This window comes from Aristolochia californica, unplaced genomic scaffold (genome assembly GCF_029961685.1).
Source record: "Aristolochia californica isolate CCGP_79_NKW_82.1479 unplaced genomic scaffold, dmAriCali1.0.hap1 SCAF_5, whole genome shotgun sequence".
Taxonomy (NCBI): Eukaryota; Viridiplantae; Streptophyta; class Magnoliopsida; order Piperales; family Aristolochiaceae; genus Aristolochia; species Aristolochia californica.
The window spans coordinates 40,288,870-40,305,009 of record NW_027182214.1 but is presented as its reverse complement, the minus strand read 5'-3'; the positions used below and the strand labels follow the sequence as shown (position 1 = coordinate 40,305,009).

Sequence of the window (16,140 nt, the reverse complement as noted above, 5' to 3'; positions counted from 1 at the left end):
AAATTTAGAATTCTTAGAACACAAATTCTACTTTGATTAGTATTTCAAATTTACTTTGAAAGCAATTACAACCAATTCTTCATGAGATCATCACTAACACAGTTTGAAGTAGTCTTCTAATTGAAGGGGGTAAGTATCTCAAGCATGCATTATACCCTACAATCGATACATTCAAGCACTCAAAATGCTTCTCATGCACCAACTCACAAAAGTTCCCACTTCATTCAAGCTTACAATAATGCCAACACTAATAGAGACCTCCTTGTGAAGCAATTCAGATGCTCTTTATCCATTGATTGATGGTTGGGAGCAACTAGAGCACGATTTCTTGAGTCGGTATTACAACTCTTATCGAACCATAACCTTGACCGAGCTCACTAACATGAAGCAATGAAAAAGAGAAAAACTTGCAAAGAGAGCACCAACTTGTTGACTAAAATCGAGATCGACACATGCATTGGAGAGATGCATTGGGGCTTAGTCTACTTATTACAAAGCCAGAAGCCCAAATTTTTTCAAGAGTTGGGAATGTGCTGATTTCAGGAAACAAGATTTCTTGAGGATAACCACTCTTTCACTCAAGGGTCTAAGCAATTACTCATTATGGTCACAATCCATTAGACAATTCCTGATGGCTAGATATCTTGTTGGGCATCTCACTCAGCCATCTATGAGTGAAGATGATCCTTCCTATAACAAGAGGTTGAAGGAAGACACTCTAATCTTGAGTTGGTTTATAAACAACTTAGAAAAATCGGTTGAAAATAACTTTATTCATTTTTACCAAATTTAGAGGTTTATTACAAGAATGAAAAATTGTTCAACCATATTCAACAAATATTATAACTCAAGAGAAACAAAGAGAAACCCATGTCTCTGCCATCTACGTTACAAATTTAAAGTCATATCTAGATGTTGCAAAATCTCAGATACTTAATTCTTCAACTGAACCTTTTAATAATGTTTGTGTTACCATGCCTAGGATTCCAATCTCAGGATCCACATCTCAACCATAACAAGTAAAAACTTTGGCCATTTTCTCCCAAAGGAAGAGGAACTAAAAACTACAGCAGAGGAAGAGAAAGAGGAAGCGGTGGCAAGACATGTAGTCGAGATGGAGGAAAAAGTGGTAGTGACTCCACTCCAATACGGGACAAAATAGGAAAATTCATTTTTGTGCCTGAACAATCACGTCGTAGAAAAGTGTTGCATGGAAAACCAGAATTTTTCAAGGCTAATTGAGCCTCTATCCCTAACCCAGAAATCAGAAAAGAAGTCTTCTTAGATACACCTAAAGGGAAGTTGACTATTATAGACGAAGATTATGATCTATTACAGAAAATTAAAACCTTTATGGTTGCTCCTCAAAGGGATTCTAACATAAAAAATTATTTGGTACGAAACGAAACGGTGATATATATATATATATATGAGAAAATCGCTGATCATGATTGAACAACTAAGATAATTGTTTCGCACCAAATGGGTTTTTGTATTAGATTAACCCAATATATATATACACTATTTGGTGTGAAACATACGAAACGGCTATCTCAAATATTTGATCATGATCAGACAGCATAGATAGTCGTTTAGTATGTTTCACACCAAATGACCTTTCAAATTAGATCAGCCCTCTAAGAGGGATGCACTGAAAGATTAGTATTAGTCACTCAATGGTGAACTTTTAAGAAGGCAAGAGGAACAAAGTGTATTCTCAAGATGGAATACAAATACAACCACAGGTGACTTTCTCTCTCCCCTGACTTGGTTTAAGAAATCGTATACTCTTTAGATTCAGACACTATTATGCTACTTAAAAATAACCTCCAAGCATATATTTTAGGTACGTGTCTCCACTGTAGTTATATCCAATGAACTAATCCACCTCCTGCCACAGCAAACACTAGCAACCAAATCTTAAAACTGTGATGCACGAAACCCGATAAACCTAGCCGATAGTTTAATGAAAGATCCGTTAGTCAGAGCTAATTTTCGATTTAACCGTTTTGTTACCTCGTGAAACAGAAAAACCTATTGGGTGCGCATCCATGGCTGCAACAAGATGGATGCTGTTATTCTATATACATTGGAAACATCAGATTCATCCTTCCCAGTTTATACATCAAGAAGTTTAAAAGCTGTACATACCTACACATTTACAGCTTCGATCAATAAAGAACTACCACACCTTCAGCTGTGTATGTACACAAAAACCAGCATGGTTGTGCCCATTGAGAGCTATTCTAAAATCAATTTTCATTAATTTGTCTCCTTTCTATGTACAGATCAGATAATTACAAATTTACACCCAGACACTATGAAAATGGGCTCACGAAAGGTGGAAGGACCCCTGCCCTTCAGTTATCGCATATAAGAGCCTCTCCCGCATCCTTTCCTGAAACCAAATAACGCAAATAATTGTTCTCAATAAGCACTCGGCAATCATAAAAGTAGCTATCATAATCATGGATGCAAGTGCCCCCACATCCTTCCTGTAACCAATACAGTACACATTGCATATCAAGGGTATGCACACGATTAACCTTTTAAAAAAATGGTAAACTCGAAGTTATGGTTCAGTTTTGTATACAAATTCTTCGATTTTCTGTTTTCCTCTGTAAGAAACAGTATTTTGTCGATAGGAATTCCTAAAGTCACATTATAATTATATTCCCAACTTTAAGTCGATTTCTACCAAATTCTTATCTAGTAAAGTCAACTAACATTATGAGTAATCTATGTTGATTGGCCACTGGAAATGCCAGTCCGACCAGCTGATTTTACTCAGCTTTCTGTTGTCTCCAATTCTTTCACTTAGTCCTCTTTTTTTTTTTTTTAGTAACTAAGATTACTGTCTCTACTATTACTCTTCATGACAAAAATGCCCTCACAAGCATATCTTTCCCAAATAATATGAATAGAGACATCAGAAGCTACTAAATACAGGACTAGGCACCACGGGAGGGCCAACTCAGGACAACTCGGCCAAATTCAAGCAAAATTGACTTTTTTTTTTAGCACAAGGCCACAAACTTCTATTAATCTCTCCCCTCATTTTAACTTTTTGAGCTTGCTTGGAAAGGAGTACATGTTAGAACGCCTTTAGATCTCTTTGAAAGACTCGTCTACTCAAGTTGCATCTTATTAAGTTCCAAACATAATTCAAAACTATATATTGCTAAACAAGGAATGACCTTAAATAATTTATGAGTCAACATTGCACAAGAAATCACATGAGAAATCCAACAAGTTTCATGAGCAAGAGAGTACCTGATCCACTTAAGTATGATTATTATACGGGCTAGTAAGGCTCACCTTCGAAGAATAAGCAGGAAGCTTCAGATAATTAGCACAGGTCATAACACTTGGTAGGTCCCCATCAACAGAATCATGGAAATGCTAAAAGATCAAAGAACAGAAGTCAGAGATCAAGAAGTACTTACAGATGAAGATTAAAACATAAGTAATGAATAAGGAAAAGCAGACCTTCCGAACAATAGTCAGTTTTGGGTTCAGAGCTGCCAAGCCTCCAGGAGGGAGGCGAGGAGCTCCTGTAACAAACTGCAAAAATGCTCGTCGTTGATCACATTCAAACTCTTCAATAATTTCTAACAACTGCAACATAAAAGAATGTATGTTTCATGGAGCCAAAAAAATTAATAAAGAACAAAAAGATAAGAGTGGATAAATCACTAACAGAGACAATAGGCGGGCTGCTAGCTGTGTAACCATGGTCAAATTTTACATGATCTAAAAGCTCACCAGACTGCAACAGATCAAAATGATCATCAGATGACTGAAATTAAAAAATTAAAGATAATAGAAAAGAAACTATGAAACTTACAACCCATGTATCTTTTTCACCACATAATAAACGCTCAATTTCATCCTCTGTAAACATCTGAAGAGTTGTCAATGAAAACACCTGCCAAAGAGACAAAGCACCATATAATATCTAAAAGGTGAGTAAACCATGAAAGAACCTATGACAATAGTTATATGGCTTAATGAAGAAAATATCTCAGTAAATGAAGGAAGAAATATAACAAACTAGAATGAGTCTTCAAGTCTCTGTATCAGATCATATTTCACTATGTGATGCATTCTTCTATCATTATTGATTCATTAAAAGCATAAGCACCTATCTTTTCATAACTTAAACAAAGCACTACGAAGATGAATTTTCATTTCTCCAAATCATTTTCTTCAGAGAGATCCCAAGGAGTGGTCTCATTAAAAGGTACAATGGTCCAAGTCGGTAACTCCAATACTTTGCAAATGAAAGTTCAGTGACAGCAAAAAAGAATTTCATAGCAGAAAACGCCTTGTCCACAAGATCCACAAGATACTTATTTCTACACTTTTTAGTTAATAAAACAAAAGATTGGATAATGTTAAGCTTCTGACTTTTGCACCACATTTTTCAGCAAAGACATAAAGGACTCATAATGTGTAAAGTAAGAAATCAATCAGAACCTACAGCTTTTCACTCTTAACAATCACAGTTACTTTCTCCATTCCCTTCACCAACACACAAGTACAAGAACAAAGAGGTTTGTAGTGTCAGACCTGATTGAATCCTGACTTGAAAGCTTCTAATTGTCTGATAATTCCACTTCTTACAGTGGCATCCACAACCAGAGAAACATAATCAGCCAAGTTATTGATATTTACCTGGAGAAATTTGTAAAGAGAAACAATTATCATAAGTTTTGATTCAGGGCGTGAACATAAATTGTCAAATAAGCAATAAAAAACATTAATGTAGAGAACCCTGTTACCATGTTATAGTCATGTCCACAGGCGAGCTTATAGTCAGAGTAGCCAGGAAGAGTAAAATCAAGGCAAAGATCCTCAATACTGGTATCATGGAAACATAAGTTGTCTGGAATGCTAGAGCTTCCCGGAGAAATGGAACCTAGAAACTTCTTCTTGTTAGCAAGAGCTTGAAACTCTAGCAAAGTCCTCCCAAGTTGAGGATCAAACAAAAGGATGTCATAGATATCAAGCTCCTGGAAGGAAAAAAAGTGGTTATCATGATCAATCTTTACAGATAAATTGTCATACATATTATCTAGAACCATAGCATTAAAAAAGATTAAAAAAATATATTGAAACAACAGCAGAAGACACTCCATGCACGTTAGATCATACCTGGCCAAGTACCAGTTTATAGAAAGCCCTGGAAATAGGTAGGTCCAATACCCTTCCATCTTGAACAGCCTTCGCAACAATCTGCCCAAGCAGGGCAAACTTCTTAATTACTTCACAGAACTCAACCCCTTTACAAACACTTGATGTAGCTGGCCATGGGCGGGGGAACAACCCAAATGAGGCAGTGACAAACCCATGTGAACCCTCACTAAGAGAACCATGGTCTTCTCTCCACATCCCCAACCCAGCCTTCTGAAACTCATGGCTAATTAAAGTATAGAACTCCATTGTCGGACCAAGACCAGTCCCAACTTCTTCCTTGTATTCAACCTCGAGAATCACATTACTGCTTGCATATAAATCCATCATTTGAGAAGCAGATTCCATAATATTATCTCGGCAGACTTGAAACCTCTCCCGTGGCATACCAGAGGAGTGAGACTGCCTCCTATTTGAGGTATTTGAATTGCTGTTACTACTTCTCTGATGGTGTGAGATGAGCTGAACATGTGAGGGACCAAAAGCAGCCAAACGGAAGTACTTCCTTCTAGCCTCAAAAGAAAACAGGAATGGACAAGCAGCAATCAGCTGGCCACACCAAACAGGCATCCCACCTATAGAAACAGCCAAGGGATCCCGTATTTGCTGTTCAAGCTTTTCTGTGAGCTTATTGCTCAGGAACTCTACTTGTGGAACAGTAGGAATTGTCTCCTTCAATTCGTCAAAGTCATTTATTCTCCCTTCTGCAAAAGCTACACTCCTGTCATGATACATTAGATGGAAGGCATGCTTATTCAGTCCTTCCAAAACTTTTAGCAAGACCAATATATCATACGCAGGATTAGTCTTGTCCAAGTTGCATGGCAGCTTGTCAACCAATATTCTAGAGGAAAAAGGAAGTTTCTTCAATGATGAATCAGTACTGCTGCCATTAGGAAGATATTCTTCCTGATCACTACATCCTACTTCTGCAGCTTTTTTATAGGTCAGTGTATATATTTCATTCCAAAACCGTGGACCTGTGGTCATTTCATGCACATCTCTCACTTGTTCTTGAAGAATTGATTGATAGATAGTTAATGAACGAGCCAGCTGTTTCCCTGCCAAGAAAAAGTTTAATTTTGTTTTTCGGTCAGAGTCAACTGAGCTTGATTCACTCGGAATTGTTTCCATCATATCAAAAATTTCCTGACATACATCTGCCGAACTGTCAATCTTCAATTTCTGCAGAAAAATCACATACTGTCTATAAGCAATTTTATCCTTACAAGCAAATCAAGTAAAAGTGCTTGAAGAAAAATGACTGTGAAGTTATCCCACCTCCTTGCTATCCTCATCCTTGCAAAAGACAAAAGTAACCATTTTAAAAGGTCATTACATCCCTTCTACGATAAAATCCCACTACTTTAATGCAGTCAACCTAATCTATGTGATCTTAAAGCAGTGGGTTCACCTTTAAACATAAGCATGCACCATCCTCTTTAGGTACATCTATTAGGCTCCATATTAAATTGTGCTCCCACCCTTTTAAATATAATTTGGCACACTCAACATCCTCAAAAAGCTTCATGTAAAATTTTAAAAAAAAAACAGTTGATCACCCATGCTAAAAATTGGTGTTACCATTTTAAGATGAGGTGTGTTAATTAGATATAGCACAAAATATTTTCCACATTAAACTAGTGGGTCATAGACCCATATTATAGGAACAATATAAGGATACTGTTGTCCTTTTATAACAGAAGAAATATACCTGGATGACTCTACTCTGATCCTGAAATCAGTAAGCAAATCAAGGAGAAAGATAATATAGCATATTATGTCTCAGAAGGAATAGATGTATGTTGAACACTTTTGGTGCACCCATGAAATTCTAAAGGAAATGTGTGGTGGCTCCTTTATTATCATTTTGTATGATTTAATCATAGCGAGAAAGGCCACCTTTCTGAGTTAGAGAAATTTGAACCAACCAATATAAAAGAAACACCAACAAAGCAGAAAAGTATACCTCCATGGACTTTTCATCTCTGTTTCCAGCATCTCTCACTTCAGCCTTTGAAGAGCTTACTTTTGGCCACAAAAAACCTTCAATATCATCCAAAGAAGTAAACGGTTCCACCAGCAGTATATCTTGAGAATAATCACATAACAGGGTCTTCTCCCCTTCACCTTTCACAAACCGCACTTTCAAACAGGGATACTTTGTGTAGTGGCCAGATGGAATATTAGCGTAATAATTTCTTGACTTGGAAGCATGGCTATGAATAACTGGGAAATGGTCCAGTGAACAGAGAGACAATGCACTTTGAAGCTTCCGTATTAAGAACATTAGGGGTGTTTGTCCCAACTCTGCACCCTTAGATAACAGAGAGACCCTAGCGAATAGCTGGAACCTCTTGAGTAAGACAAGATGATCCATCTCACCACCCCTATACATGCCACCGGACAGATAATCTGCTAATGACCTTACAATACCACTTTCAATGAACTCAAAAGTTGACAAGGGGTCCCCTCTATTATTGATCTCCATCATTATCTTTAGTAGTATATCATGCTGAGAACATTCATCACCAGCTGTTACAGAATTCATGTGACTATTTAAAGCTGCCGAAAGAGTCCTCAGCCTTTGAAGAATCTCAGATAATCCAAAATCAGAGTTATCAGATGCTCCAGTAAAGTAAGTTGCCTTTACGTACTTGGCTACACCTTGAACAGTAACCGTTTCAATTTTACAAGTGCCTGATTCTAGTGATACGGAAGGCCTACGGACATCAAATGCATAACACAAGCATTTTGGCACGTCCTTCATAGTGCCACCTGTTCTCTGATTTGTTCCAAAGGAGTTTTGACTATTTTCTGACTTTTGAACTATCAATCGTGAACATCTGTCAGGTACTTGAAGTGCATCAATTGCATATAGAACACCCTCTTTTACAAAAGCATTTAAAAGTAAACCAGGTAGCTTTTTCATGAGAAGTTCTGTAGTCTTCAAGGCTGATACCAGTATATGCCGATCCTTCCGAGCAAAAACACCAGCCAAAAAACTGCCAACATAAAACTTGAAGATCATGATGAACTCAAGCAATACTCTATTTAAATAAATAAATAAAATTTTGTGAAAACCACCAAAGACAATAATGTTCTGCAGGCATAGTGAGCTACACTGAAAATCACATTAATTGAATAGTTCTAAAAAGACAACCACTGGTATGCACTGACTCAAACTGTAATGCTATAGTTTTTTTCTAAATCCATCCAACTTGTTAATGGGATTGATCTCACATTGATTTGAGTTTGGCAAAATGTGTGGTTATCAGAAAAAAAACTAACTTTAACATGGTACTAAAGTAGGGACTTTGTTCTGTAGGGCCTATAGGGCCTACAGTGTGCCTCAGTAACGTAGTCCAGCTCTCAAGCCCATCATCTATTTATTTAGGCATAGACATGAGGGTGTTAGTGGAAATAATCCACATTGGTTTAAAATCCTAAACCTTTTTTTTATGAACCTAAAACCAATTTTAAAACATTAGATAAGGATCAAACAACTCCAGCCATGCAACCGTACTACACAAGAAAGGTGCATCATTTACAAGTACCCATAGCTAGGTACACCTAGAAAGTAGTCTACATCCAAGACCGAAAATCCCACCAATTGAACAGTTCCAAAAAAAAAAAAAAAAAACTAGTTAAAAACTGTAGCTTATCAGCTGGGTGATCCTGGTTCAGCAGGCCATAATCAGGCATGCTGAGAATGTAGCCCTTTACTATCAAAGTCAACTAAAAAAGAAAGTGCATCACTTACTAGTACACAGCTCAGTATCCCTTGAAAGTATTATTACCTATGGTTAGTCTTTGAAAGTAATGCATCTCCAACCATCAAAGTTAGCAACAACAAGCTAACAAAAAGTCAGCTTCTTACCTGGCAATGTTGGTCCTCTTCAGCAAGTCAAGAAGTGCATCTGTGCTGCTGAAATAAACTAACTTGTTTATAACAGAAAGGCAGCCATAAAATACATATGAACTTGCACCAGAATTAACAACCTGCACATAATTATAATGATATATTTTACACCATCTTCAAGAAAAGGCCGGAATAGTATTGCTTTGCACCAAAAAATATACCTCAACAAGAGCAGGAAAGATTTCCTTCCCAAAATTATCCAGAAGCTCAGGTTTTTCTATTAACGTCTTATCCTTATCCTGCATTGGCTCGGCATTTCCATGATCCAGAGGTGGAAGAACTGCATTTAGTAACTTAAGGGCTTCATGGACCTGACAAGTGGGAAACTGAGATCTCTGACTCATTCAGTCTAAAGTAAGCACACAATCTCCGGAAACTAAAAGAAATCCATCCCAAACTTTGCGATTTTTTAAGAAAGCAATGTAAATCATCAAATTAAGGGTTTAATAAACTTTAAGATTCTTCCAATTGATTGTCTAACAATCATCATAAGATCAAAGGTTCATCTTCTGTGCCAATCTTTAGGAAGGTCAAGAATGGCTATACGTTCCAGAGTCCCATAAATTGTCAGGACATAATTTAAATAAAAACCAGAAGAATTACTGATGAGAGAGAATCTCTCCACCTTTGACAAATGGCTATCTAATTTAGATGAAAAGAAGTATCGTATTCGTTTATTTAGTTACAGAAAAAGATAAAACAGTTAGAATCATCTATAGAATATGCAGCTGGGCAGAACTCCTTACTTTCTCCTTTTTCTGTTGATAGTGTTCCTACAACCTAGTGTGTTTTAAATAAGCAAAATTAGTTATATAGAGAACAAGGGTCACTTTTCCACTTAATTCCAACTTATTTGGGGTTGCAAGTAAAAAGGAATCATGGGCATGTACAACCTTGAAGCTGCTTCACACAAAGAATGGATTGAGCTTACAAACTGACATCCAATGATGTGTTTAAGATTAGAAATGAGCCCTAAAGAAAGTGGAGGTACCATGTGCTTTGTGATGACAGTAGATCCCTCAGTTTTATACAATGATATCAAACCAATAGGCTATTATTAAATTTTATTTTTACAAGAAGGGTTTCCAGTCATTGCCACCCTTCACTTTGTCACCAATGAAATGCATTACATAGAGGTCTCCAGTCGCCTTTTCTTATTTGCCTGAGAATCTTATCTTATTGCTGTGTTTTTTCACAGTCTGGATGAAATACATGGATTTGTTAGATAGGACCTACACTAGTACTAAGTAATAAGAACAGAAAACACATAATGTTTAAAAAATTAGAATGAATATAGACTGATAACCTTTTATTCCTTGTTTGAGGTTTTTATAACTTGCAACAATGAACCAACAACATGTTTTTCTGTCTCTGTTTATTTGTAGGTTCTGTGCTAAAAATATCTTTAAAAATTGCGACAATAAGATACATATGAAATGTGCAGCTTCTATACCTTGGATAAAAATAACTTTTTACTGATTTCTTAATTTCTATAAAGAGTTGCATAAACATTATATGCATTTCCAATTAGGACTATTTTCTTCACTAATGCAAGAACATACCTGCTAAAGATAGTATCCACAGACAGATAATGATTAAAAAGTTTTTCCAGGTGAAGAAATGACTTTGTTACTAGCAGTTTTTTCTTTTACAAAAGGATACCAGCAAGAGAACATGAATTTTACAAACAAAATTGGGGTTTTTTCACAAATTCCAGAAAATAAAATAAATATGGCTATTTCTAAGATGAGAGTAAGGATATCAAGCTTCTTACTCAAATAAGGTTGCCCAAACTGAGTTAAAAAAGGAATTTGAAGAAACACAACTGAAGACATTACCCTCACCGAGGACCTTGATTTTGAAAATAAAAAAAATATCATCAATTTATTAAAAAATCTTCCTCTAGTCGGAAAAACAGTTCTACGAGTAAGCAAAAATAGATTTCCTTTTTTATTGGCTATTTCTTTTTTTAACCTACTTTGTATAACTCAATCAACAAACTCATCTCTCCTCTTAGCTGCTAGATTCACAGATATTCCACTAGGATAACCACAACAGGAAACCTATTTTGTCCTCTTCAGGGGCACTGCCTTTGTGAGGCTACTTTGAAATTTGCAGCTATGACTAAAATTTAAAAAGCTATAAATCACAATTCAAATGAAGACATTATTCTCACCCAAAAATGAATTTTAAAAACAAAAGTTCAAATGAAGACTCATGCTCAGCATTGTAGTGTTTAGTTTTTGCCAAGAAATTATATCAGGATGCTACATAAGAAACAGGCCATTAAGACCACTATTTTATTTTTTTCTGAATACTGATGATTTTATTAAGAAAGGAAGCAACTATATTCAGAGAATATTGCCATAATTCATTTCAAACATGTCTGTTTAGTTGGACGAACAAAAAGATTTCTGATCTAAGATGACAGTGCACACCAGAGCCTGGATCAATTTGTGATCAAATATTGTTATTACATCTTTATCAAAAAAAGAAATCAGAAATAGCATCAATTAGCTAAAGGCTAGATGTGACGGCTTTCGTGGACCACTGGTTACTATGTGGTTGGCTGAAAGGAACTCTCATCAAAAGGAGGGGAGGCCGAAGACAGGTTGAGAAAAGGCAGAACATGAGACCAAACAGACAGCAAAAACACAACATCCAAATATAGAGGGTTATGCATTTTGATTTATGTCCAAATAAAAGTGGCATATAAAACCAGCATCTGAATCCCCGTATACATCACCACATGCACAACTAGAACAGTAATAGGCAACTCAGTTATGCTATTATTGTGGGGACTGAAATCTAGATATGGATGTAAGAAGAAAACTTCACATGAAATTTACAGAAGTTCTAGAATCAAGCCTCTCCATGGAAACATATTTCACCAGTAAATAAAAAAACCAAAAAAAAAAAGAACTGAGCTAGCTTAGAACCTGAGAGGAGTCAGTTTCACCACTGTCTGGAAAAGGTGTCACTGGAGCTAAGTCAGTCACTAGCAGAATATTTCTCAGTGCACTGCTTATATTCAGCTCAAAAAGAGTTCTAACTGCCACAGAAGAATGAGAAGCAAGTCTAGACAACATCCCAATCAACCCCTGCAATTCATGTAAAAAGCACAGCAGAACCAAACATGTCAACTAAAACAAAACAATCAAGCAAGAAGTGACCAGCAAGATACTATTCAGAACAAGATCATGAATTTTAAGAACCACATACAGTGTAAGTTGGGCGGCTCAGTGTCATTCGACCATTTATAGTAAGGTTTCTTGATTGTTCAATTAGACCATGCTTGCAAAGTTCATCCAGTGTCTCAGAACTATCACTTAAACCCTCCACTATTCTTATCAAGCACAGTACAACATTCTCCACAAGCTGCAAAATAAAACAAGACCAAACCAAACCAAAAAAACAAAATTAAGCACTTAAAAGCAAGTTATAACATGTTCAATACATTTGTAGGAAGGAAGACAGAAAAGATATGTAAAAAATATTAGAAGATACCCAATCCAAGCAGTGCCATATACCTTTTGATCTTCATATTGCAGAAGATTACATAAAATAGGAATGGCCTCCATGACATATGATGAACTATCAGAAGGAAGCTTCTTGCATATATTTGCAACAGTAGAAAGTGCCACATTCTGAGGATGAACAACACCAGATCAGTCTTGTACAGTCTATTGCATCAGGCCTACAACATATTTTATGGCCATCAAAGAAGTACTTCAATAAATGAATGAATAAAACAGATCCTCTAAGTTGAGCTTAAGTACGATTTATATACGCATATAATAGAAAAATAAAGAGGATACATGCACAAATGAAAGTAGAAGAGCAACATGCACTAGTAAGCAAACCCAAGGACTTCAATGTATGGTTTCTCAAAGATACTTATGGAACACATTTAACTCTTCAAGACCTTACAAAGAAACAGAAAAAAAGAAAAATGAAAGGTCAGTTCAATCTTCGGCTTGCAAATCAGTTAATATATAAAACTAGTTTGTTTGCAAATTTGAGTTACAGAAAGAAACTCGTATCTATCTCAAGGAAATTATGTGTCTCAGATTACAAGCCAATGCACACTGACATGTCTAAACAAATCAAATGTAACTTCAGCATCATTTTTCCCCAGGTTTTATCTGTTTTAGAATAGATGTTACACATTACCAGGTCCGAATGAATCAAAGTAATATATTTTTCATCCGGCCCAAGTTTCTCTTTCACCAGGAAATCCAATGACACTACCCAAATGAATATAAAGCACAAACTAACAGTCTAATATGATATATGAAACTTCTATTCATTATCTTTCCTCTTGATAATATTCTCAACATTTTCAAAATAAATGTTACCACTACTCTCTTTTGAATATAAATAGTTTGAGAAAGAATAAATTTCTTTTATAAGGCACTTAAATTTCATTTCTGAAAATTAATTTAAAGAGGAAAAAAAGTGTTTATCTAAACAGAATCTTATTGGTTTGTCCATCCCTGCCTGGATGAACTCGATAAAGAAACTGTGAAGGAGTGGAATCAAGAATTAGTAACCATGGTCCCCCCTATTGGTATGGAGCACCATAAGAGGTATTTGAAAATCCAATACACATCGACCACAACAACTAAAACGCATATTAAAGTTTTTCAGGATGATCACAAACAACAACATGTAGGCAATCAACCCCATTCTTAGCTAGCTTGTCTGCAGTACAATTGGCATATCTTAGTACACGAGACCAAGAAACAAAATTACAGTCAGCAACATCAGAAATCTTCTTTAAAAATGTGGCTAAATCCTGATGGTGAAGCATTCATTTCAAACACCAGTAATGACATTGAATAAACCATCTTCAACAATTCCAGGTTCAATCTAGCAAAAATAAACAGAAAAGAAATCTATATAGTTACCAACCCAGTAGCTTTTAAATGCAGACAATTTTTTCTTTGAATAACTAATGAGGGGATCATGTTAAAGGCAAGTAGGGTAACAACGAAATGATTCATTTTTATAAAGATTTAATTCATAGACACGACTAAATGAGGGGGTAAGTGATAACAGTTAACCATGTAAGATCCTATAGCTGCAATCACTAAAAGCGTAGTGGAATGAATTGTCAAAAAAAAAAAAAAACTCACATAACCAATGAAACTAAAAGCAGAAAAAGAGTTAGAACAGACTTAGTTAAATCTCACCTGAATGCTTGGAGAGAAGAAATCGATGTAATTTAATACAGCCATAATTGCCCCTGCTTGTAAGCATGAGGCTGGATGAACACGAGTGATCTTCTCCAGTGCTTGCAGACACTAAGTTGACACACAAAAGATTTGATATCAATAAATACTGTTTAAATAATTATTAAAAGAGTAAATAAATTAATAGCGGCAAATCACAATTATACCTGTTCAGCTACATCCAAATACTCTATACCCAACAACGGTGCAACTAGCGCTGGAACAGCATCATAGCGAACAAGGTACATTGCAGACCTTGGCATTACATCACACAGGTACGCCAGGGCCCTAACTGCAAAAAGCATGATGTTTGGATTGCTATCATGCTTTGCCAAGGTAACCAGAATTGGAACAAATGTTTCCCACGAGAAACTGGACAACGAACTCTCTGTACAAAGCAGCAAGACATCACAGAGCTCTGTCAGAGCTGCTAGTTGGCTGCTAGGTCCAGCCTCGTCTGATAATGCCGAGAGTATCCTCTTAAACTTAGCCTTAGTTTCGGCTGAATTTCGAGGATTATAATCATGATCAGGCCCATCGGAATCGCATGAACCATAAGCCGAATCCTTGTCTGATCGGCCAGAGACAGAAGCAGATGAAGAAGTTTCCATCTCGCAGTCTGGAGCTTCAGAAGTGGAAGGAAGTAGTGAGGAAGTACTAGGGCGATGATCGGGCAGACTGCAGGCTCGTTTATCAGCCGGTAATTGCTCCAGCAACTCCGTGCGCTTCCGACCCCGGTTTTCCATGCAAAACGTTTCGCTTTCTCCTTCCAGAAACACTCGTTCCCCTACTTTCTCAAGTACACACAAACAATCATAAATAATTTCTATATAAATTTCTTCCAAATCAAATTAAGGAACTAGGAGCATATAATCATCTGCATAACCTACTCTCTCGTATCCAATATCAATCATACATACAAATGAAGTCTAGAGAGGAAAACGAGACATTTCCAAAAAAAAAAAAAAAAATCCACTCAAAGTAAAAATAAAAATCATGCAAAGCACAATAAAGATATATAGAAAAAAACTGCCACAAATACTTATAAAAGAACTAAACAGAAAAAAAAAAAAAAAAAAACCTTTTGCCCGGAGGAAAGAAAGAATCGCAGTAGCGAAACAGATCAACTTTAGGAGCCGATAAGAAATGCAAACCGACTTTGAAGTCTCGAGTGAAGCTGTTTTCTCGGGAGTAGGGTTTTGCCTTTTTTCTGGCCGGCAGAAGTCTACGAGCGAAGCTGATGATCGGCGATTGGACTCGTACGATGCTCTATTTCAGAGACCGGGCTCTAGTCCGAGTTCTAAAAGAAACGCGAACGACGGAAGGAAGAGAGACCGCCAAGGGCCGGTGGCCCCTCTGCGTAGCGTATATTGATCTCTACCCTCGATTGGAACAAGATACAAGGATTCCACGGATGAATGGGCCAACGGTGTGGATCGTCCAAAGGGCAACTACAAAAATGAATATATATTAGGTCGATGCTAAAAGTACGATTTATTCTGTTTCTTTTTCTTTTTTTCCCTAGAGTGGGCCCAAGACGAGCAACACCCTTGAATATAAACAAACCAAATAAATAGATAGGCACAACCATGTGTTAGAGACAGGTCGACTTTGGATTTAGGCATTGGGTTAGAATCGCCTCTTCTATTCTCAACGAATCTGAGTCTCACCTGAGTCCACCTTTTGAACTCAGGTGACCCTCACTCGTATTTTATTGGGGCCAATTGAACCCCAAATCTAAAGTCGTGTAACCCCAAGTAAGATCATCCTCATTTCATGATTTTCCTT

The 16,140-nt window shown here is 36.6% G+C and overlaps 1 protein-coding gene across 2 annotated transcripts; it reads right to left on the bottom strand.

Annotated features, from left to right (window-relative positions):
• Positions 1-2,052: 2,052 nt before the first annotated feature.
• LOC137966047 (E3 ubiquitin-protein ligase UPL4) lies at positions 2,053-15,632 on the bottom strand. 2 transcript variants are annotated; one of them, XM_068812504.1, is made up of 17 exons: positions 15,434-15,632; positions 14,520-15,139; positions 14,314-14,424; positions 12,649-12,765; positions 12,341-12,496; positions 12,058-12,219; positions 9,280-9,429; positions 9,077-9,198; positions 7,166-8,201; positions 5,158-6,381; positions 4,785-5,015; positions 4,573-4,677; positions 3,848-3,928; positions 3,701-3,769; positions 3,490-3,618; positions 3,319-3,402; positions 2,053-2,398 (listed from the first exon to the last, which is right to left on the bottom strand). In XM_068812504.1, exons 2-17 carry the CDS (start codon positions 15,096-15,098, stop codon positions 2,333-2,335), a joined length of 4,422 nt encoding a protein of 1,473 aa, XP_068668605.1. In that variant the 5' UTR covers positions 15,099-15,139; positions 15,434-15,632; the 3' UTR covers positions 2,053-2,332. The 2 variants fall into 2 exon arrangements, with proteins under 2 accessions (XP_068668605.1, XP_068668606.1); XM_068812505.1 differs by having other exon boundaries at positions 3,851-3,928.
• Positions 15,633-16,140: the final 508 nt, after the last annotated feature.